The 25,392-nt window shown below is 52.8% G+C and overlaps 1 protein-coding gene across 1 annotated transcript in view; it reads right to left on the bottom strand.

The window, feature by feature from the left end:
* Window positions 1–9,725: 9,725 nt before the first annotated feature.
* LOC138364286 (probable deoxyhypusine synthase) overlaps window positions 9,726–25,392 on the bottom strand; it is a 59,310-nt gene continuing 43,643 nt past the window's right edge. The window contains exon 4 of the mRNA XM_069323864.1: window positions 9,726–9,897. Coding sequence (XP_069179965.1) covers window positions 9,751–9,897 — 147 coding nt within the window. The 3' untranslated portion in view covers window positions 9,726–9,750. The remainder of the gene's footprint in view (window positions 9,898–25,392) is intronic.

Genomic DNA, 25,392 nt, shown 5'->3' with positions numbered 1-25,392 from the left:
GGAGGCAGGTGGGGTCAGGGGAGGCAGGTGGGGTCAGGGGAGGCAGGTGGGGTCAGGGGAGGCAGGTGGGGTCAGGGAGGCAGGTGGGGTCAGGGGAGGCAGGTGGTGTCAGGGGAGGCAGGTGGGGTCAGGGAAGGCAGGTGGGGTCAGGGGAGGCAGGTGGGGTCAGGCAGGTGGGGTCAGGGGAGGCAGGTGGGGTCAGGGGAGGCAGGTGGTGTCAGAGGAGGCAGGCGGTGTCATGGGAGGCAGGTGGGGTCAGGGGAGGCAGGTGGTGTCAGGGGAGGCAGGTGGTGTCAGGGAGGCAGGTGGTGTCAGGGGAGGCAGGTGGGGTCAGGGGAGGCAGGTGGTGTCAGGGGAGGCAGGTGGTGTCAGGGGAGGCAGGTGGTGTCAGGGGAGGCAGGTGGTGTCAGGGGAGGCAGGTGGGGTCAGGGGAGGCAGGTGGGGTCAAGGGAGGCAGGTGGGGGTCAGGGGAGGCAGGCGGTGTCAGGGGAGGCAGGTGGTGGAAAGAGGCAGGTGGTGTCAGGGGAGGCAGGTGGGGTCAGGGGAGGCAAGCGGTGTCAGGGAAGGCAGGTGGGGTCAGGGGAGGCAGGTGGTGTCAGGGAGGCAGGTGGGGTCAGGGGAGGCAGGTGGGGTCAGGGGAGGCAGGTGGGGTCAGGGAGGCAGGTGGGCAGGGGAGGCAGGTGGGGTCAGGGGAGGCAGGTGGGGTCAGGGGAGGCAGGTGGGGTCAGGGGAGGCAGTGGGGTCAGTGGTGGAAGGTGTTGTCAGGGGAGGTGGAAGTGGAGAGAGAAGGGTGGTGACCACGCATGGCTGCCAAACCTCTCATTCATACTCTATTATAAATCTCAATCTTAGCTGTAAAATATTTATGCCAAAATATGTTAATTTTCGTGTATTAATATACATTATTAATCATTAACACGTTTTATTGTTTCCTGAAGAAAACAATAGCTGACTTGGCATTGTGGTGTGTATGGCAGGGTACCTATGGGGTGGCGGGTGGGGGGGTCCTGGAGGTGTGAGAGGAGACCTGTCAACCCATCATTTTTTTTTTGTCGGGCGAGTTGAGACGCTTCCAAGCCTGCTGCTTCAATACACCCCATGGATGGTGTGGTTTGGGTGGTGTGGTTTGGGTGGTGTGGGTGGGTTGGTGTGGGTGGTGTGGGTGGTGTGGTTGGGTGTGGGGGGATGATGTGGGTGGTGTGGGGTGTGTGGGGGATGATGTGGGGGGTGTGGGGGATGATGTGGGGGGTGTGGGGGATGATGTGGTGTGTGTGGGGGATGGTGTGGGGTGTGGGGTGGTGGGGGCGAATGGTGTTGGGGATGGTGTGGGGGTGTGGGGGATGGTGTGGGTGGTGTGGGGGATGGTGTGGGTGGTGTGGGGGATGGTGTGGGTGGTGTGGGTGGTGTGGGGGATGGTGGGTGGTGTGGGGGATGGTGTGGGTGGTGTGGGGGATGGTGTGGGTGGTGTGGGGGATGGTGTGGGGGATGGTGTGGGTGGTGTGGGGGATGGTGTGGGTGGTGTGGAGGATGGTGTGGATGGTGTTAGGATGGTGTGGGTGGTGTGGAGGATGGTGTGGGTGGTGTGGAGGATGGTGTGGGTGGTGTGGGGGATGGTGTGGGTGGTGTGGGGGATGGTGTGGGTGGTGTGGGGATGGTGTGGGTGGTGTGGAGGATGGTGTGGGTGGTGTGGAGGATGGTGTGGGTGGTGTGGAGGATGGTGTGGGTGGTGTGGAGGATGGTGTGGGTGGTGTGGAGGATGGTGTGGGTGGTGTGGAGGGTGGTGTGGAGGATGGTGTGGGTGGTGTGGGGGATGGTGTGGGTGGTGTGGAGGATGGTGTGGGTGGTGTGGAGGATGGTGTGGGTGGTGTGGAGGATGGTGTGGGTGGTGTGGGTGGTGTGGGTGGTGTGGAGGATGGTGTGGGTGGTGTGGAGGATGGTGTGGGTGGTGTGGGGGATGGTGTGGGTGGTGTGGAGGATGGTGTGGGTGGTGTGGAGGATGGTGAGGATGGTGTGGGTGGTGTGGGGGATGGTGTGGGTGGTGTGGGGGATGGTGTGGGTGGTGTGGGGGATGGTGTGGGTGGTGTGGGGGATGGTGATTCTCGCATCTCAGATTATTATTGACACCAAAAGAGCATGAAAGATATTATAATGAAGCACCACACAACAAAGAAACAACTAATGTGTCCTGGCATATGTTTAAAAAAAAAAAAATAAGAAGGTTGTTGGGGCCGGACGTATGGAACGAATTCCGCACTGGAACGAATCGGCTTTGCCCCATATAGTTCGTTCAAGTGAGGACACACACTGCTGTATATATATATATATATATATATATATATATATATATATATATATATATATATATATATATATATATATATATATATATATATATATATATATATATATATATATATATATTATATATATATATATATATAATATATATATATATATATATATATATATATATATATATATATATATATATATATATATATATAATACTTATAAATACATATATATATGTCGTACCTAGTAGCCAGAATGCACTTCTCGGCCTACTATGCAAGGCCCAATTTGCCTAATAAGCCAAGTTTTCATGAATTAATATATTTTCTCTAATTTTTTTCTTATGAAATGATAAAGCTACCCATTTCATTATGTATGAGGTCAATTTTTTTTTTATTGGAGTTAAAATTAACGTAGATATATGACCGAACCTAACCAACCCTACCTAACCTAACCTAACCTATCTTTATAGGTTAGGTTAGGTAGCCGAAAAAGTTAGGTTAGGTTAGGTTAGGTATGTTAGGTAGTCGAAAAACAATTAATTCATGAAAACTTGCTTATTAGGCAAATCGGGCCTTGTATACTAGGCTGAGAAGTGCGTTCTGGCTACTAGGTACGACATATATATATATATTTATTTTGTTAAATATGACCGAAAAGTGAGATTAATCATTCTAACACATTTTCTCAATATTTCTTATGTTTCTTTTAACTGTTGATGGTAATTGAAAAATCAATTCTCCAAAGTTCATTTTTATTTCTAGTCTGATGTGACGCCTGAATGCGTTTCGTAATTACCTATTACATTTTCAAAGACTTTAGTTTACACACACAACTGTAACCTGTAAACCCGCCATTTGCTTCCATATTTATACTAGCATTTGGGTGAGGTGATATGATACAACAGTTTTGGATGAGGTGAACAAGCTTGTGACAAACACAAGACAGAACACTCAGAAGCTGGCACCAATAGCCCAGCTCGACCAGCGGAACCCCGAGTCCTAGCACGACCCTTCCGAGAAGGCCTGAGAATGGCCGCCCTGGAGAACCAACAAGTCCGACACAGAACAACAACTAGACAAAGCCGCCTGCAAAACTGCATGACAGCAGCCTTTGCAAACAGCAACAAACAAAACAGAGATGAAACTTAAGAGCCACAGCCCAGCAGATTCCAAAGAGGGCGAGCACAGTCTGACGGTACACAAGGAGAGAAACAAAGACAGACACACTGCCTCCTTCAGGATAGGCGCAAACAGATTTAACAGTGTGGCTGACACCCTAACCACCAAGGACAGCACACCAGACAAAGGCTTGGCACTCAACACCTCCACATCCTCCTCAAGCCAGGCCGAAGACAGCTCGAGAAGGTAAAAGAAGAGCAAGACCGAAGCCAAATGCCTACGGGTGTGCAAATCCTCCTCAACCAAGGATGCTGAAAGGATAGGACCCCAACATCAGGATAGGACCCTGATGTTGGCCTTGTGCAGCTGCACATGCTAGCTGCACAAGGCCAACATCCCGAGAAAGCACAGGGCGAACAAACACACATTAAGCCACTCAAACTCACGTCCCAAGGTAAACCTGCAGAATGATAGACGTTTCTTGCCACTGAAGCGTGTGGGACCAATAGAACCCGCGGCCACGCCCCAACGAAAAGACAGGCAGTCTGCCAGCCAGGAAGATTCCGGAACCTCCAAAAGCACCCAATACGGTGAACAAGAACCGGACACAAATAAGAATGAATCCATAACAGAGGGTGGAATCTGGGTCTCGCAGGAGGTATGTAGCAAGAGCCTCCCAAACCTCCCGCATAGAGATATGAGAGGCAGGAAGCCTCCGGAAGGACAGGGCCGAGGAACCCAGGGAGCCCAGAACCGAACCCAGGGAGGAGTCGAACTCAAATCATACTCACACAGGAAAGGAGGGTAAGAAAACCCCTCCCCAGCAACAACAAGCCCCGCAAAGAAGGCACTAACACCCAAGCAGGGGTTAAACGGAGCCCAAAGGACCCCCAGGTCAACTCCTCCTCATCAGCACTGGGATCCCCCAAGTTGGGACCCAGGGCAGAGCAGTCCTCCCATACCCTCCACCCCTGAAGAAAAGGGGTCCAGGGAAAAGGCTGAAAAGAAGGGGGGGCCTACAGGTGATACCCAGATGCCTTGGCAGGAGGAACCGGCTTGAATGCCTCCGTTTCCAACCCGAATGGGGCAGCCCCCGAAGCTGCCCAAGTCTCATTACCACATAAACCCTGCTCCAGCTCCAAAACTCCCAGATGTTTGGGAGCTGGAAGCAAGGGAGAAAAGATGCAGGATAAACAACAGGGAAAGGACCAGGAAGCGCGGACTGAATCAAAGTCAAAGCGACAAACACCCCCAGGTCTGGGTCCCAATAACCAAAGAGGGGCAGCCGCAGGACATCCGGGTGGAAAACCAACCAAGTGCATTGCAGCAATCTAAACCTACCATACAACGTGGGTGCTGCCTGTACCCTAACAGTAATATCATAAGAATAGTACTGGAGAATGCAGAGAACTCGACTCACAAGACTCCGGGTCAAAGGTGTCGTTGACTCAACAGGCAGCATGACAGAGGCAAAAGAGGTGACTGTCACCCTGAGACATGGGAACACAGCAGCCTTCGAACTCGCAAAAGGAAGGCTGGAACTCTGAAAATGCATCCATAGGTCCACCGAGCCCCAACAGGGTTTTCCCATGGTCCATAGGCCGATTGTTAAGGAAAGCCTGGGCAAGGTGTTGCTAACAGGTTTAAGACCCAAAGCTAACAAGGGGAGATCAAGACACTGAAATCCCTGCGACGTGTACAATCACAGGGGCCTAGCAGAGGGCTACCAAAATATTATAGTGGAACGATAGCCACACCAGGCAGAACCCCCACCAGGTAAGAAAAACAAAATAAAAGAAAAGCCCAGCAAAAGTACAACGTCCCCAAAGGAAACAGGAACCGGCTGCCATGTAGGTAGGCAGGCAGCACAACACCCTGATGCCCCAACCAGCAGGATACCACTCCCTACCCAAGGGGAAACAAGGGGCCACAAAACCCCAGCTGGCCCCAAGGGTGGGATAAATACCGAGTAGCAAAAACCCCTACAGAAATAGTTATCTCCAATGCACCAGGGAAGGGAACCCTAACACACAAGGGCAGGGCACCTATGGACGGAAGCCCGTAAGTGCATGCAGCCCCGGCATTGATGAAGAACACCTGGCCACCACACACAACAGCACTGCAGTGATCGCCACGAAGGTAAAACACCGCCCCCAAGTCCAAGTTCCTATAACAAAAATGGGGCAGCCCCAGGGCATCTGAGCGGGCAACCAACACATTGCGGCAACATAAACCAGGCATGCAACGTGGAATCCGCCTGAACCCGAACCTCAGTGACAATAGAATGGATAAACTGGAGCACAAGCAGAGACACATGACTCCGGGTCAAAGATGTCGTTGACCCAACAGGCAATAGGGCTGAGGCAAAATAAGTGACTGTCACCCTAAGGCAAGGGCACAGAACAACCTTCAAATTTGCACAAGGGGAGGTGGAATTCGGAAGACACATCCATCAGTCAACCGAGCCCCGATGGGGTTTTCCAGGGCCCATATCTACATATACTGTATCTACCTTTCTGGGTGCCTAACCCTGGTCGATGGCAGACATGGACTGTTCCCAAACACATGGGGGTTTCCGTAGGTCACTGCTCCCTGTGCCTCTCTAAGGGGACCAGGTTCTGGTGCGTGGTCCCCAGTAGGCTGAGCTCCATTGACTGATGCCCCAGACTAATATAGTGTTTCGCTACGCTGTGCGTAATAGTGGCTTTACAAGAATGTAATTACAATGCTATGTATCCTCACAATCCCAATGTACCTTCTTGTATGTAATTACCAAAGTAATTACCTAAGTCTAGTTACAGGATGAGAGCTACGCTCGTGGTGTCCCGTCTTCCCAGCACTCTTTGTCATATAACGCTTTGAAACTACTGACGGTCTTGGCCTCCACCACCTTCTCACTTAACTTGTTCCAACCGTCTACCACTCTGTTTGCGAAGGTGAATTTTCTTATATTTCTTCGGCATCTGTGTTTAGCTAGTTTAAATCTATGACCTCTTGTTCTTGAAGTTCCCGGTCTCAGGAAATCTTCCCTGTCGATTTTATCAATTCCTGTTGCTATTTTGTATGTAGTGATCATATCACCTCTTTTTCTTCTGTCTTCTAGTTTTGGCATGTTTAATGCTTCCAACCTCTCCTCGTAGCTCTTGCCCTTCAGTTCTGGGAGCCACTTAGTAGCATGTCTTTGCACCTTTTCCAGTTTGTTGATGTGCTTCTTAAGATATGGGCACCACACAACAGCTGCATATTCTAGCTTTGGCCTAACAAAAGTCATGAACAATTTCTTTAGTATATCGCCATCCATGTATTTAAATGCAATTCTGAAGTTAGAAAGCATAGCATAGGCTCCTTGCACAATATTCTTTATGTGGTCCTCAGGTGATAGTTTTCTATCTAGAACCACTCCTAGATCTCTTTCTTTATCAGAATTCTTTAAAGATTTCTCACATAATATATAGGTTGTGTGGGGTCTATGTTCTCCTATTCCACATTCCATAACATGACATTTATTAACATTAAATTCCATTTGCCAAGTGGTGCTCCATATACTTATTTTGTCCAGGTCTTTTTGAAGGGCATGACAGTCATCTAAATTTCTTATCCTTCCTATTATCTTAGCATCATCAGCAAACATGTTCATATAATTCTGTATACCAACTGGTAGATCATTTATGTACACAATAAACATCACTGGTGCAAGAACTGAACCCTGTGGTACTCCACTTGTGACATTTCTCCATTCTGATACATTGCCTCTGATTACTGCCCTCATTTTTCTATCAGTCAGAAAATTTTTCATCCATGATAGAAGCTTACCTGTCACCCCTCCAATATTTTCCAGTTTCCAGAACAACCTCTTATGTGGAACTCTGTCGAAAGCCTTTTTTAGGTCCAGATAGATGCAGTCAACCCAACCATCTCTTTCCTGTAATATCTCTGTGGCTCGATCATAGAAACTGAGTAAATTCGATACACAGGATCTTCCAGATCGAAAACCATACTGTCTGTCTGATATTATATCATTTCTCTCTAGGTGTTCTACCCATTTAGTTTTGATTAGTTTTTCCAATACTTTCACTATTACACTTGTCAATGATACAGGTCTATAATTGAGGGGGTCTTCCCTGCTGCCACTTTTGTAGATTGGAACTATGTTAGCCTGTTTCCACCCGTCTGCTACGATTCCTGTACACAGGGATGCCTGAAAGATCAGGTGAAGTGGAATGCTGAGCTCAGATGCACATTCTCTCAGAACCCATGGTGAAACGCCATCTGGGCCAGCTGCTTTGTTCTTACCGAGCTCCTTGAGCATTTTTTCCACTTCGTCTCTAGACACCTCTATGTGTTCTATGTTGTTCTCTGGAATTCTTATTGTATCTGGTTCCCTAAAGATTTCATTTTGTACAAACACACTTTGGAACTTTTCGTTTAGTGTTTCACACATTTCCTTTTCATCTTCCATGAATCTATTTCCCATTTTCAACCTCTGAATATTATCCTTTACCTGCAATTTGTTGTTTATGAATTTATAGAATAGACCTGGTTCTGTTTTACATTTGTCCGCAATCCCTTTTTCAAAATTTCTTTCTGCCTCTCTCCTCACTGCCGTGTAGTTGTTTCTCGCATCTTTGTATCGCTGGTATGTTTGGGGGTTCGGCCTCTTCCTGTATTGATTCCATTTTTGTGTCTTTCGGTCTCTAGCCCTCTCGCAATTTCTATTGAACCAATCCTGTTTCCTAGTTCTGCATCTCTGTTTTGGTATAAATTTTTTTGTGCCTTTATCATATATTTCACAAAACTTGCCATACATCTCATTCACTTCCTTGCCTAGCATCAAGTCTGTCCAATTATACTCACTAAAAAAATTTCTAAGGTCACCATAATGTCCTCTCCTGAAGTCTGGTTTTTCAACTGCTTCAACCTCCTTATTTTCTTCCAGCTTATAACGCATTGCATACTTTATTCCCAAAAAGACATGGTCACTTTTACCCAAGGGAGGAAGGTACTGAATGTCAAATATCTCTTCCTCCTTCCTGGTAAATATCAAATCTAGCATGGAGGGAACGTCCCCTTCCCTCATCCTCGTAGCTTGTTTAACATGTTGATACAAGAATGTTTCCAGGATGAGGTCTACAAATTTACAGGTCCAAAAATCTTCTGTTTTAGCTTCATATGCTTCCCAGTCTATGGATTTCAAGTTGAAGTCACCGACTATCAACAGTCGTGATCTATCGTTATCCGCTCTTGCTATAATCTCTCTCATTATTGTTATAAGACCTTCACGTTTACTATCTAGCTCCTCCTTTGACCATGTGCTGCTTGGCGGTGGACTATATGCATTTATCATCATGAGTGTCCCTGTATGCGAGTTTTTCGGAAGACGAGCAGGATTTACTCCAAAAATATGTCTCGGAAGGCGAGGGTTACCTCGGGACGCGAGTTTGTTGATACGTGTACAGGCCGACTGGCGCGTGGTGGCATGGCGATCGCGCCTCAGTTTACCAGTGTCTCGTGTCCAGTGACTATACCACCTGAATTCTTCACAAGGATTTACAGTTTTTTATCGGTTTTTTGGCCATTTGAGCATAAAAGTTGTCATTATATATCTTGCCATGGGTCTCAAGAAAGCCATTGGTAAGGTTCAACCTAAGAAAATAGCTGTGAGTAGAGGCAGTAGAGGATGTCCCTTCTTGATTAAGAAAATGTGTGAAGTATGGGAAGAACTGCAAAGTTTTGTTGAAAAAACTCACCCAGATAAAGCTGTAGCAGGCCGTTGCATTGACCTGTTAAATGATAATGTGATGTCTTACTACAGACAAGTGTTAAAATGTAGGGAAAAACAAGTGTCATTAGATAAATTCTTAGTAAAACAAGCAAGTCCTAGTGGTATGCAGGCAAAATGTGCCAGAGTGTGCATACCAGTGAAGTCCTCACTGCCTGATGTTATAATGGAAGGGACTCCCCTTCCAAACAGTAACTCCTCTCTTCCTCCACCTCCTCACCATCTTCCATACGCCTACAGCATTCAACAGCAAGGTAAGTAATAACTTGAACATAGTTTTGTAGGTTTATTTAGATGAATTAGGTATAAAAATTTAGTTTGATGTGGGGTTTTTGGGGTAGTCAGGAACGGATTAATTCATTTCCCTTTATTTCTTATGGGGAAATTAGCTTCGGAATGTGAGTTTTCGGAATACGAGGCGTCTCCAGGAACCAATTAAACTCTTAAACTGAGGTATGCCTGTAGTCCGATAGCTCCAGGGAGCCGAAGGGGCTCCCCTTAGATAAAAAAAAAAAAACATTAGATGCAACTAAAAGTGAGGAAAGATATGACAAGCACTCACCTGATTGTTTCTCTAACACCACATGAGACCATATTGGAAGTATAACCAAGGAAAATATTACAGTTCTTGCGGATTTTGATGTATTCATCTTCTTCCAATTCATCATTGAAGTTTTCTGGCATTGGCATGTCTCTGCAGGCTATCTGGCATGAAAATAAATGATTCATGACATTTATGATAATCATAATAGGAGTCAGGCATATATTATAGTGTAACCTCAATTCAATGAAATATATTGGACCAACTCTAATTCGGTGCAACCAGAAATGCCTTCAGGAAGCATTTGTAAGGTGAATCTTATTTTTTCCTCAGAAAAATTATTTTTGGAGAAATTTACTGAAGAGCTCTGACAGGTGAAATCCTATAAGAGCCAAACAGAGAAAAAGATCTGGGGGTTGATATCACACCGAACCTGTCTCCAGAAGCCCACATCAAAAGGATATCATCAGCGGCATATGCTAGATTGGCACACATAAGAACTGCCTTTAGAAACTTGTGTAAGGAATTGTTCAAGACCTTGTATACCACTTATGTCAGACCATTCCTGGAGTATGCAGCTCCAGCCTGGAGTCCATAACTAGTTTTACACAAGACAAAGTTAGAGAAGATTCAGAGGTATGCCAGCAGACTAGTCCCAGAACTGAGAGGTATGAGCTACAAGGAAAGTCTATGGGAGCTAAACCTCACATCACTGGGAGAAGTGAGGTTTAGAGTAAGGGTAAGACATGATAACCACCTACAAAATTCTCAAGAAAATTGACAAGGTGGACAAAGACAAATTATTTAGCATGGGTGGAACATGAAAAAGGGGACCAAAGGGACACTGTAAACTGAGAAGAAGAAACATAAATGAGAACATGGTCTAAGGACCAAGCAGACTCAAGCAGTGCATGAACAGGCTAAAGGTGAAACACTGAACAAGACATTAACGGAACAAAAGGTACTGATTCCAAACCGATGCAAAGAGATCCAATGTGAGGTGCCCGAAAGGTTTGCAAAGCCAATGAAAGGAGATGGCATCAACAGTCCACTCCATGGAGACAGGAAGGAACAGGGACAGAATAGCTGAGTATGTTGGCCATACCTTGAATGTGAACTGTGCAGAGAACCAAACCCAAAGAAGCTAGCAGATGAGCTATACGCAGCATCCAGCTTCAAAGAGCAACACACCAAAGCAAGCTACCCCTGATTGAGACAATGAATCACCAGGGCACAGTCTGAGCAGAATCGGAGCCCGGAGGAATCCGAATCCTCAACAGGGATGCAAACTCCCACACCATTCTGTGTGTCCGATGAAAAGAGCGACCAACGACCCTGAGAGGCTTGTTGAGCATTGGTCACGAAGCCCCAACCCAGAGGCAAAGCATCAGTAAAGATGTAGACAAAAGAAGAAGGAGGCACCATGGAATGGAACCCCCTGAAAAGCCCAAAAGCTGGCAACACAGCAGCCGGCAAAGGGCAATCAGGGTCCAAATCCAATTCTCATGGCAACAGTGAAAGAGGCAGAACCGAAGAAACCAGAACATCCCCAAAATCACACCCTGCCCAATGGAAAAACCATGCAGGCAAAGTTTAGGCTCCCATTCATCTGCTCAAGCAACCGTTAAGTCACCTTGGACACCTTTATTGTGTTAAAGAACACAATAAAGTAGCCGTCACAACTGCAAGAAAAATGACAGGTTGGATAACAAGAACTTTTCACACTAGAGATGCTATACCGATGATGACACTTTTCAAAACGCTTGTGCTCTCTAGAGTGGAGTACTGCTGCACAATGACAGCCCCTTTCAAAGCTGGAGAAATTGCTGACCTGGAGAGCGTGCAGAGATCCTTTACTGCTAGAATCCACTCAGTAAAACACCTAAACTATTGGGACCGACTAAAGAGTCTAAATCTGTACTCCCTTGAGCGCAGGCGGGAGAGATACATAATAATTTACACGTGGAAAATATTAGAGGGGCTGGTCCCAAACCTGCACACAGAAATAACATCACATGAGACCAGAAGACATGGCAGGATGTGCAGAATACCCCCGTTGAAGAGCGGAGGTGCAACAGGTACTCTGAGAGAGAACTCTATCAACATCAGAGGCCCGAGACTGTTCAACACGCTTCCGCTACACATAAGGGGCATAACTGGCAATCCCCTCACAGTGTTCAAGAGAGAACTGGATAAGCACCTCCAAAGGATACCTGATCAACCAGGCTGTGACTCATACGTCAGGCTGCGAGCAGCCACGTCCAACAGCCTGGTTGATCAGTCCAGCAATCAGGAGGCCTGGTCGACGACCGGGCCGCGGGGACGCTAAGCCCCGGAAGCACCTCAAGGTAACCTCAACACTAGCAGGAAGTGGCACAGCAGCCAAAGCAAAGCTGCAGGAAGCAGGGGAAAGCGACACCAATTGAGGGTCCCATACGAGGCCCAGCCAAGTTCAAACCTGGGACGAAACTTATTAGTACTTCTGCCAGTTCACCAGGAACTCGAATCCAGCAAGCTGAGAGAGAACTATATCTCTGGATAGCAGATATGTTGACTGACTGTGGGCCCACACAAGCCAGAACACAAATGCCCAACAAGAAAACACAAGTCGCCATGACCCCTAGCCAACCTGGGAAAAATATGAGGTGCCAGACTCAAGCCAAAGGGAAGACCCCAAAAGAGGTTGGCCTCATGTCCTGCAGCAAAACCTATCCAATCCCAGAACCCCAGTTGAATAGGGATGTGCCAGTATGCATCCCAAAGTTCCAGGGAAATCATCCAGGCACCCACCTACAAGATGAGGCAAACCTGGGGCCAAAATGACCATAAGAAATGTAAGTCAGGGCCTCTTCAGCCCAGAAAGATTGAGGATAACCCTCAAACTTCAATGAATCCCATTTCGGAATCAAAAAGAGACAAGACAAGACAATGAAGAGATGCAGTTGTCTCAACCATGCAGAAGCAACCATTTCCAAAATGACAAGAAGCATGTGAGGGAAAGAAGCCTGCCCGAAAGCCCAGACCCTGTGAAGTGGGGTGGGAGGTCCTTGAGGTAACCTTGAGGTTACCTTGAGGTTACCTTGAGGTTACCTTGAGGAGACCTTGAGATGATTTCGGGGCTTAGTGTCCCCGCAGCTCAGTCGTCAACCAGGCCATCTCGTTGCAAAACTGGTCAACCAGGCTATTGGTTATGGCTGCTCGCAGTCTGACATATGAGTCACAGCCTGGTTGATCAGGTATCCTTTGGAGGTGTTTATCAAGTACTCTCTTGAACACTGAGAGGGGTCAGCCAGTTATGCCCTTATTTGAAGTGGAAGCGTGTTGAACAGTCTCAGGCCTCTGATGTTGATAGAGTTCTCTCTCTCTCTCTCAGAGTAACTATTGCACCTCTACTCTTCAATGGGGGTATTCTGCACATTCTGCCATGCCTTCTGGTCTCATGTGATGTTATTTTTGTGTGCAGGTTTGAGACCAGCCTCTCTCTACCAAGACCAGGGACCGAGCAACTCTACCACAGGCCACATGAAACAAAACAAAAAACAGCGTTTAATGTAATGAAACGCCATTTTCTGGGTGAGTCCCGGAGGCTCCCCGGAGCTATCCCAGGCTGATATGCTAATGTCAGACTTTGGCATCAGTCATGTGTATGGAGTTCTTAGGCCTACCGGGGACCACGGCCAGAACCGGGCCCCCTCAGAGAGGCAAGGGGAGCAATGGCCTATAGAAGCCCCCGTGTAGTTGGAAGCATTCTATGTCTGCCATCGACCGGAACAGGCACCCAGAAAGGTAAGCGCCCCAAAACAAACCCCTATTCTGGTTAAAATTGCTACCTAAAACCGAACTAGTGGATAGAACTCCCCAACCGAAAACAAGCAAACTAGTGTGACGTCACACACTGCCGCGCCGCTGTCTGCGCAGCTCCCCCCTCCCCGGGAGGGGGAAGGGGGAGCCCCAGACCCCCCGCGCCGGCTACCCACACCTCAGTTCTTGAGGCTGGATGTCAAAAACGCGAAAAACCGCCGACCGGAGGGAGGGAGGGATGCCGGGGAGCCTCCGGGACTCACCCAGAAAATGGCGTTTCATTACATTCAACGCTGGTTTTCTGGGGGGAGCCCCGTCGGCTCCCCGGAGCTAACTACCCACAGACAGAAAAAGAGGGACTTACCCGGGAGGCGGTCGTCGCTCACCCCTCAACTCGAAGCCGAGACAACTGGCTGCAACCGCCGACCCAAAGCAACACAGGCCCGACGAGGCCAGGGACATTCACAAGGTAACGAGCAGCCAGGACCCTGTTCGACCGCCAAAATCCCCGCGCCCGAATATCAGACCAAGACATATTCCCAAAGACGGCAGCAAGAGCCGCGAACTTACGAACGTCATGGGCACGGGGATAGACCGCAGGCTGGCTGACCTAATAACCCTGCGGACGACCTGAGAGACCCGAACCCGCGAACAGGGAAGAAGGGAAACCGGATCAACCCACAGCGCGTCCCCGGACACAGAAGCTGTGGCGCGCAAATAACGGCGAAGCGCCGCAACCGGACACAAAACATGATGCACCCCCGGCCTGACCAACCAAGCATCAACCACCCATGGACCCCTCCGGAACGCAGCAGTCTCATTCTTCGCCAGAAAAGAAGGAGACGGCTGCAAACGAACAAAACTATCACCACGACCAAAAGAGCAGAAACCCCTGCGCCGGAGGAGAGCATGAAGCTCCCCTACCCGACCCCCAGAGGCCAAAGCCAACAAGAAAAGTGCCTTGGAAAAACAATCCTGGACCGAAGGGGCCACAACGAAACGAGGAGATGAAAGGAAAGCGAGCACTCTGTCCAAAGACCAGGACGGCTCAGGCGACGCATGAGCAGGCCGGAGGTGAAACAATGCACGAGACAGCTTGCGAAACGGCGCAGACGTAACATCGATACCGAAAGCAAGCTGAAGCGGCTCCGCCAGCGCCGCACGATACGAAGCGACAGTGTTAGGCATAAGATGACGGTCCTGAAACAACCACGAGAGGAAGGACAAGACCACCCGAACAGACAAGGAGCTAACACGACGAAGACGCAAAAAGAAACGGAAGGACCGCCAGGAAACTTCATACTGCCGCCGAGAAGAAGCCCTCAGGTGGGACACCAACAAGGAGGCCACCTGATCACCATAGAGATGATGATAGACTCGAGTCAAAAAAACCATACGCGAAGACTCGAGGAGAAGATCGAACCAGCTACGTGACGTACCGGCCCGATCTGCTGAAAGAGGCGGAGCCGCGGGAAAACCCTCGGGTTCGGACACCGAGCAACCAGCGCCTGAAACCAAGGCTGGGCCGGCCACCAAGGGGCCAGAAGGACAACTCTCCCCCGGTAAGTCTCTAAGCGAGTCAGGACCTGGAGCAACAGCCGAACCGGGGGAAAGAGGTACAGGAACCCCCACCTCGACCAGTCGAGCCGAAAGGCATCGACCCCGACGGCCTCGCAATCGGGGAAGGGCGCCGCATAAACGGGAAGACGCCGCGACCACGCCGACGCGAAGAGGTCCACCTCGGGGCGCCCGAACGTCTGGCAAAGCCAACGGAAGGACTCGTCGTCGACCGTCCACTCCGTGGAGAGGGGAACGAAGCGAGACAGGGCGTCGGCCAAGACGTTGGACACGCCCCGTACGTGAACCGCCAGGAGAGCCAAACCCCGAGAACTCAGCAGACGAGTCACCCGAAGCGACCAACCCCAAAGAGACAAGGACCGCATCGAACCCCCGCGGTTCAGGCAATGAACCACCGGAGAGCAGTCCGAATGGAGCCGAATCGTCGATCCGCGGGCCACCCGAATCCTCCCCAGAGCAAACCACACTGCCGCGAACTCCCGCACCGTACTGTGAGCTCGACGGAAGGACGGATCCCAACGCCCCTGGCCGGCCTGGTGAGCACTGGTCACAAAACCCCAGCCGAGAGACGACGCATCCGTGTACACATCGAGCGAGGGCTCGGGTAGGCGCCAAGGCACTGAACCCCGAAAAACCCGAAGAGGAAGCCGGTGACGCAGCAACCGACGCAAGTCCCCCGGGGGTCGAACTCTGCGATCGCGAGAGAGGCGGAAGGGGGAACCCCGAAGGAACCAGAACAGCCGTCGAAGCCAAACCCGACCCGGCGGGTAGACCACCATCGCGAAGTTCAGGCTCCCGCACAGCCCCTCGAGCAACCGCCGGGTGACCCGAGGGCCCTCCAGAAACAGACGAAGGCGGGACCGCAGCCGCAGGAGAGACTCCGGAGGGAGAGACAAGGAGGCGGTTCGAGAGTCCCACACGAGACCCAGCCAAGTCCGAACCTGAGAGGGAACCAGATGGGACTTCCTCCAGTTCACCAAGAACCCGAACCCGGCGAGCTGGGAAAGAACCAAATCCCTGGCTAGCAAGCAAGCTGACTGGCTGGGAGCCCAAACCAGCCAGTCGTCGAGGTAGGCCAACACCCGAACACCTAGGAGACGCAAACGAGCCACCACAACCCGTGTAAGGCGTGTGAACACGCGAGGTGCCAGGTTCAACCCGAACGGGAGACAACGAAAGCGGTAACTCAGACGCCCCACTACAAAACCGAGCCAGTCCCTGAACCGCGGATGAATCGGGACATGCCAATAAGCGTCCCGGAGGTCCAGGGACACCATCCAAGCTCCCGGCTCCAAGAGGAGCCGAACCTGAGACAGCGTAGTCATCCGAAAGGAGGGGCAATGAACCCAGGGGTTCAGACGGGACAAGTCCAGAATGAACCGCAGGTCCGCGCAGTCCCGTTTCGGAACCGGAAACAGACGGGAAACCCATCTGAGGGACGACGTCGTTTCGACGACGCCCAAGCGTACCCACTCCAAGACGACTCGACAGAGCGCAGGGGAAGAAGCCTGCCCTGCCAGCCCCGACCCCCCAAAGGGGGGAGGGGCCACCCAACGCCACCGCAGGCCGCGAGACACGACCCGAAAGGCCCACGAATCGTGGGACCAGGCGCGGGCGAACAGCGCAAGCCGCCCCCCCATCGCCCCGTCAAAGGGGCAAACCGCGAAAGGGCCGGCGACCCTTACGAGACCCAGAACCCCGCACAGCGCGAACACCGCGCCGACCAGACGAGGGAGGGTCCGCAGGAGGAGCCAACCCCAAACCTGACACCAGAGGCCTACCACGACGAGAGGAACCCCGAGCCCTGGCACGACCTTTCCGGGAAGACCCACCCCGGGACCCCCGGAAAACCAACAAGTCCGACATCGGACGACAAGCCGCCGACGCAGCCTGAATAAACTGCGCCACGGCCGACTCCCCAAACAGGAGAGGACAAAAAGGTGAAGAACGCCTAAGAGCCAGAGCCCAAGCAGATTCCACGGAGGAACCCAGCACCGCCTGCCGACACGCGAGACGGGAAGCATAGAACAGGGAAACCGCATCCCGCAAAATCGGCGTGAACAGCTTCAACAAGGCAGCCGACGAACGCGCAGCCGAGGACAAGGTGCCGGACCCCGGGACGGACCCAAGCGTCCCCACATCCTCCACGAGCCAATCCGAAGACAGCTCCAGGAGGGAAAAGAACCGCAAGGCCGAACACAAAAGGCCCCGAGCGCGCAAGTCCTCCGCCACGAGCGCCGCCGAAAGGGAGGGAACCTGCACATGGAGCTGAATAACGCCCACATCGCGGGGAAGGGCAGGGGCAAACAAGCACTCATTCAGGTACTCAAGTTCACCCCCCAGGAAAACCTGAAGCACCGTGGAAGCTTCCCGCCACTCCAGCGTGCGGGAACGACAGAAGGAATGCCAGGAATCCAGACCAAACAAGGGGCAGTCTGCTAGCCAGGACGACTCCGGAACCTCGTAACGGAGCCAGAAAGGGAACGAAGTCCCAAACCTGAACGTGGACGGATCCATTTCCGAGGCATAATCCGGGTCACGCAGGAGGTAAGCTGCAAAGGCCGCTCGCACCACACCAGGTTGGAAAAAAAGCGATAAGCCGAAAACCTCCGGAAGGACGGAACCGACGTACCCGGGGGAACACGGAACCGTACCCGGGGAGGGGCCGACACCAAATCCAACTCGTACGCAGAGGGGGGGAAAGAAAACCCCACTCCTTGTAACAATAAGCCCCGCTCAGTGGGAAGAAAAACCCAGGCGGGGTCCAGCGGGGCCCAAGGCCCCCAAGTCAGCCCCTCCCCAGCCTCGAGGTCCGTCACCACAGGACCCGAGGCCGAGTCCTCTCCCCAAGCCCCGACCCCACAAGACAAGGACGGAGCAGCCGGAAAAGCTGGAGGAAGGGGGGCCCACTGGTCAGACCCTGAAGCTTCGGCCGGGAGACAAGACTCGAATGCCTCTGCCGCCCCCCCGGAAGGGGCAACCCCCGAAGCTGCCCGAGTCTCGAGATCAAGTAACCCCTGCTCCGACCCCGAAACCCTCAGACGCTTCGGGGCCGGAAGCAGGGGCGGGGGACCAGAACGAACAGAAGGGGAAGGACGAGGAGGTGCGGACTGAACCAGGATCGAAGCGACCCCCACCCCCAAGTCCGGGTCTCGAAAAGCAAAGCGGGGCAGCCCCGGGGCATCCGGGGAAGCAACCAACCGAGCGCGTTGCAACAGACGAAACCTAGACTGCAACGCACGTGCCGCCTGTACCCGAATAGAATCATCAGAGGATTGGGTAAATTGAGTCACAAGCAAGCAGCAACACTCACAGGACTCAGGGTCGAAAGTATCACCGACCCAACAGGCAGCGTGGCAGAGGCAAAAACAATGAGGGTCACCCTGAGACAAGGGGACCGAGCAACCCTCAAACTCGCACACAGCGAGTGGGGACTCCGGGGTCACATCCATCGGACCCACGCGCCCCCTAGGGGATTCCCAGGGTCCTGAGCGTTTACTTTAAGAGGACTCGCGCTCAGGTAGTCCCAGGCAGGGTGCTGCAAACCGGCGCCCAAAACTACCAAGCAAACTTCTAAAGCTGAACCCCAGGGACGTGTACACTCACGGGGACCTAGCAGGGGGCGCCACCGAGGAGAACAGTGGAAGGGCAAAAACAAACTGAATAAAATGACAGAACCCCCCACCAGGCAAAAACAAAAAGAAAAACAAAACCCCGCAAGAGGACAGCGAACCCCAAGGAACAGAGCCGGCCGCGATGTCGGGAATACAAGCTGAGCAGCACCCTGCGCCCCTACCAGTGCAAACTGCCTCTTACCTGCCGGTAACAAGGGAGAACAGAACACCCAAGAGCCCAACAGGCGGCCGAAAAACCGAAAGGTAAAACGGACCAGCAGAGGCAGACCCCGAGGAGCCTGTGGAAGGTGGCCCCAAGCCCCAAGGGCAGTACTTACAGGGCACCTAGGGAAGGCAGCCCTAGGCGCATGCAGCCCGAGTACTGAAGATAACTCCTGGCTCTCGCACCCACAAAACTAACACCACACTCAAAGCACAGTGCAGTAGCGACACCGGAGCCAGAGCACACGACCATCGCCTATAGCATCAGCCTCAAGAACTGAGGTGTGGGTAGCCGGCGCGGGGGGTCTGGGGCTCCCCCTTCCCCCTCCCGGGGAGGGGGGAGCTGCGCAGACAGCGGCGCGGCAGTGTGTGACGTCACACTAGTTTGCTTGTTTTCGGTTGGGGAGTTCTATCCACTAGTTCGGTTTTAGGTAGCAATTTTAACCAGAATAGGGGTTTGTTTTGGGGCGCTTACCTTTCTGGGTGCCTGTTCCGGTCGATGGCAGACATAGAATGCTTCCAACTACACGGGGGCTTCTATAGGCCATTGCTCCCCTTGCCTCTCTGAGGGGGCCCGGTTCTGGCCGTGGTCCCCGGTAGGCCTAAGAACTCCATACACATGACTGATGCCAAAGTCTGACATTAGCATATCAGCCTGGGATAGCTCCGGGGAGCCGACGGGGCTCCCCCCAGAAAGACCCATGAATCATGGGACCAAGAGCCAGTAACCCAGGCAAGCTACCACCCCCATCCCCCAATGCCCCGTCAAAGGCGCGAACCGCAAAAAGGCCAGTGCAAATAATGACAAGCGGAAGCCCTCTGTGAAGTGCAAAAATAGCACTGACCAGCAGATGAACTAGTTCCTGAAAGCGCATGTGACCCACAATCTTGCTCCACTGAGGGCCTACCTTGACTAACAGCAGTGCTTTTCATCTAAGTGACAGCCATTTTTGTACTGTGTCCTGTCTGGCCTCTTGTTATGTATTGTTGTGCATGGACTTGACTATTGTGTGCTTGGAGCTGCATGTGCTAAGGCCTATCCTCCATGTGTGATCCCTAGCTCTGCCGTACACAGAGAGAATTCTCTTCTCTGGTGTGTTCAAGCAGATCATGAACTTGTTCTACCACCCCAAAAGATAAAAAATGAAACAGAGTTATGCTGAGTCCCACTTTGGAACCAGAAAGAGACGACACAAGAGATGTGGAGGGAAGAGATGTGGAGCGAAGAGATGTGGAGATGCAGGCGTTACGACCATGCTGGAAGCCACTCACTCCACAATGATCCAATGAAAGTGAGGGAAAGAAGCCTGCCCAAAAAGCCAAGACCCCCTCAGTAGGAGGGGAAAAGACTGACTAACGCCATCCCAGGTCACACGAAACACACCTGAAAGTCCACATATCATGGGACCAGGAGCTGACAAGCTGGAAAAGATCACCCTACCTCACCACCCTTTCAAAGGGGCAACCACAAAAGGGCCAGCATGATCCACTATCATTGTTAGCCTTCCACGAAGTGCGAGAGCGATGCCAAAGAGAAGACAAACGGACAGCGGGAAGCACATATGACGCTGAATCTGGCTCCAACAAGGGCTTACCCCTAACCAGCAGCAAGAAAAAAGTTCCAGCACTACTAGACCCCCCTCTGAGAGCAAGGACAAGAGCCTCCTGGAACACAAAAGGTCAGAACTAGGCCGGCAAATAAGTGGCCGCCTCAGACATAACTGAGAAACACATTATCTGGAAAGATGTTGCGAAGAATCAAGGTAAATCTAATGACCGGGTAATATGCTTGCTGACATGCGAGACGGACAGTAGAACGTGGCCACTGCCTCCTCCACACCTGACCCAGAGTGGAGCACATCAACATCTTCATGGAGCCAGTCAGGACGAAGCTCCACAAAGGCCAAAAAACCAGCGTTGAATGTAATGAAACGCCATTTTCTGGGTGAGTCCCGGAGGCTCCCCGGAGCTATGCCAGGCTGATATGCTAATGTCAGACTTTGGCATCAGTCATGTGTATGGAGTTCTTAGGCCTACCGGGGACCACGGCCAGAACCGGGCCCCCTCAGAGAGGCAAAGGGAGCAATGGCCTATAGAAGCCCCCGTGTGGTTGGAAGCATTCTATGTCTGCCATCGACCGGAGCAGGCACCCAGAAAGGTAAGCGCCGCAAAACAAACCCCTATTCTGGTTAAAATTGCTACCAAAAACCGAACGAGTGGATAGAACTCCCCAACCGAAAACAAGCAAACTAGTATGACGTCACACACCGCCGCGCCGCAGTCTGCGCAGCTCCCCCCTCCCCGGGAGGGGGAAGGGGGAGCCCCAGACCCCCCACGCCGGCTACCCACACCTCAGTTCTTGAGGCTGGATGTCAAAAACGCGAAAAACCGCCGACCGGAGGGAGGGAGGGATGCCGGGGAGCCTCCGGGACTCACCCAGAAAATGGCGTTTCATTACATTCAACGCTGGTTTTCTGGGGGGAGCCCCGTCGGCTCCCCGGAGCTAACTACCCACAGACTGAAAAAAGAGGGATTTACCCGGGAGGCGGTCGTCGCTCACTCCTCAACTCGAAGCCGAGACAACTGGCTGCAACCGCCGACCCAAAGCAACACAGGCCCGACAAGGCCCAGGGACATTCACAAGGTAACGAGCAGCCAGGACCCTGTTCGACCGCCAAAATCCCCGCGCCCGAATATCAGACCAAGACATATTCCCAAAGACGGCAGCAAGAGCCGCGAACTTACGAACGTCATGGGCACGGGGATAGACCGCAGGCTGGCTGGATTTAATAACCCTGCGGACGACCTGGGAGACCCGAACCCGCGAACAGGGAAGAAGGGAAACCGGATCAACCCACAGCACGTCCCCGGACACAGAAGCCGTGGCGCGCAAATAACAGCGAAGTGCCACAACAGGACACAAAACATGATGCACCCCCGGCCTGACCAACCAAGCATCAACCACCCATGGACCCCTCCGGAACGCAGCAGTCTCATTCTTCGCCAGAAAAGAAGGAGACGGCTGCAAACGAACAAAACAATCACCACGACCAAAAGAGCAGAAACCCCTGCGCCGGAGGAGAGCATGAAGCTCCCCTACCCGACCCCCAGAGGCCAAAGCCAACAAGAAAAGTGCCTTGGAAAAACAATCCTGGACCGAAGGGGCCACAACGAAACGAGGAGACGAAAGGAAAGCGAGCACTCTTGTCCAAAGACCAGGACGGCTCAGGCGACGCATGAGCAGGCTAGAGGTGAAACAATGCACAAGACAGCTTGCAAAACAGCGCAGACGTAACATCGATACCGAAAGCAAGCTGAAGCGGCTCCGCCAGTGCCGCACGATACGAGGCGACAGTGTTAGGCATAAGATGACGGTCCTGAAACAACCACGAGAGTAAGGACATGACCACCTGAACAGACAAGGAACTAACACGACGATGACGCAAAATGAAACAAAAGGACCGCCAGGAAACTTCATACTGCCGCCGAGAAGAAGCCCTCAGGTGGGACACCAACTAGGAGGCCACCTGATCACCATAGAGATGATGATAGACTCGAGTCAAAAAACCCATACGCGAAGACTCGAGGATAAGATCGAACCAGCCACGTGACGTACCGGCCCGATCTGCTGAAAGAGGCGGAGCCGCGGGAAAACCCTCGGGTTCGGACACCGAGCAACCAGCGCCTGAAACCAATGCTGGGCCGCCCACCAAGGGGCCAGAAGGACAACTCTCCCCTGGTAAGTCTCTAAGTGAGTCAGGACCTGGAGCAACAGCCGAACTGGGGGAAAGAGGCACAGGAACCCCCACCTCGACCAGTCTAGCCGAAAGGCATCGACCCCGACGGCCTCTCGATCGGGGAAGGGCGCCGCATAAACGGGAAGATGCCGCGACCACGCCAACGCGAAAAGGTCCACCTCAGGGCGCCCGAACGACTGGCAAAGCCAACGGAAGGTCTCGCCGTCGACCGTCCACTCCGTGGAGAGGGGAACGAAGCGAGACAGGGCGTCGGCCAAGACGTTGGACACGCCCCGTACGTGAACCGCCAGGAGAGCCAAACCCCGAGAACTCAGCAGACGAGTCACCCAAAGCGACCAACCCCAAAGAGACAAGGACCGCATCGAACCCCCGTGGTTCAGGCAATGAACCACCGGAGAGCAGTCCGAATGGAGCCGAATCGTAGATCTGCGGGCCACCTGAATCCTCCCCAGAGCAAACCACACTGTCGCGAACTCCCGCACCGTGTTGTAAGCTCGATGGAAGGACGGATCCCAACGCCCCTGGCCGGCCTGGTGAGCACTGGTCACAAAACCCCAGCCGAGAGATGATGCATCCGTGTACACATCGAGCGAGGGCTCGGGTAGGCGCCAAGGCACTGAACCCCGAAAAACCCGAAGAGGAAGCCGGTGATACAGCAACCAACGCAAAGCCCCCGGGGGTCGAACTCTGCGATCGCGAGAGAGGCGGAAGGGGGAACCCCGAAGGAACCAGAACAGCCGTCAAAGCCAAACCCGACCTGGCGGGTAGACCACCATCGCGAAGTTCAGGCTCCCGCACAGCCCCTCGAGCAACCGCCGGGTGACCCAAGGGCCCTCCAGAAACAGATGAAGGCGGGACCGCAGCCGCAGAAGAGACTCCGGAGGGAGAGACAAGAAGCCGGTTCAAGAGTCCCAAAGAAGACCCAGCTAAGTCCGAACCTGAGAGGGAACCAGATGTGACTTCCTCCAGTTCACCAAGAACTCGAACTCGGCGAGCTGGGAAAGAACCAAATCCCTGGCTAGCAAGCAAGCTGACCGGCTGGGAGCCCAAACCAGCCAGTCGTCGAGGTAGGCCAACACAAACCCGGTGAGCTGGGAAAGAACCAAATTCCTGGCGAGCAGACATGTGGAATTTCTGGGAACCCACACCAACCAGTCGTCGAGATAGACCAGAACCCTAACCCCTAAGTGATGCAGATGGGGCACCACGACAACAAAACCAAGCCAGTCCCTGAACCGTGGATGAATCGGGACATGCCAATAAGCGTCCCGGAGGTCCAGGGACACCATCCAAGCTCCCGGCTCCAAGAGGAGCCGAACCTGAGACAGCGTAGTCATCCGAAAGGAGGGGCAATGAACCCAGGGGTTCAGACGGGACAAGTCCAGAATGAACCGCAGGTCCGCGCAGTCCCGTTTCGGAACCGGAAACAGACGGGAAACCCATCTGAGGGACGACATCGTTTCGACGACGCCCAAGCGTACCCACTCCAAGACGACTCGACAGAGCGCAAGGGAAGAAACCTGCCCTGCCAGCCCCGACCCCCCCTTGGGGGGAGTCAGGGCCACCCAATGCCACTGCAGGCCGTGAGACACGACCCGAAAGGCCCACGAATCGTGGGACCAGGCGCGGGTGAACAGTGCAAGCCGCCCCCCCATCGCCCCGTCAATGGGGCAAACCGCAAAAGGGCCGGCGACCCTTACGAGACCCAGAACCCCGCACAGAGCGAACACCGCGCCGACCAGACGAGGGAGGGTCCGCAGGAGGAGCCAAACCCGAACCTGACACCAGAGGCCTACCACGACGAGAGGAACCCCGTGCCCTGGCACGACCTTTCCGGGAAGACCCACCCCGGGACCCCCGGAAAACCAACAAGTCCGACATCGGACGACAAGCCGCCGACGCAGCCTGAATAAACTGCGCCACGGCCGACTCCTCAAACAGAAGAGGACAAAAAGGTGAAAAACGCCTAAGAGCCAGAGCCCAAGCAGATTCCATGGAGGAACCCAGCACCACCTGCCGACACGCGAGACGGGAAGCATAAAACAGGGAAACCGCATCCCGCAAAATGGGCGTGAACAGCTTCAACAAGGCAGCCGACGAACACGCAGCCGAGGACAAGGTGCCGGACCCTGGAACAGACCCAAGCGTCCTCACATCCTCCACGAGCCAATCCAAAGACAGCTCTAGGAGGGAAAAGAACCGCAAGGCCGAAGCCAAAAGGCCCCGGGCGCGCAAGTCCTCCGCAACGAGTGCCGCCGAAAGGGTGGGAACTTGCACATGGAGCTGAATAACACCCACATTGTGGGGAAGGGCAGGGGCAAACAAGCACTCATTCAGGTACTCAAGCTCGCCCCCTAGGAAAACCTGAAGCACCATGGAAGCTTCCCGCCACTCCAGCGTGCGGGAACGACAGAAGGAATGCCAGGAATCCAAAACAAACAAGGGGCAGTCTGCTAGCCAGGACGACTCCGGAACCTCATAATGGAGCCAGAAACGGAACGAAGTCCCAAACCTGAATTCGGACGGATCCATTTCCGAGGCATAATCCGGGTCACGCAGGAGGTAAGCTGCAAAGTCCGCTCGCACCACACCAGGTTGGATGCGATAAGCCGAAAACCTCCGGAAGGACGGAACCAACGTACCCGGGGGAACATGGAACCGAACCCGGGGAGGGGCCGACACCAAA

Source organism: Procambarus clarkii, chromosome 13 (assembly GCF_040958095.1).
Source record: "Procambarus clarkii isolate CNS0578487 chromosome 13, FALCON_Pclarkii_2.0, whole genome shotgun sequence".
Classification (NCBI taxonomy): Eukaryota; Metazoa; Arthropoda; class Malacostraca; order Decapoda; family Cambaridae; genus Procambarus; species Procambarus clarkii.
Note: the sequence above shows the minus strand (reverse complement) of the source record. Positions and strands in the feature narration are given on the sequence as shown.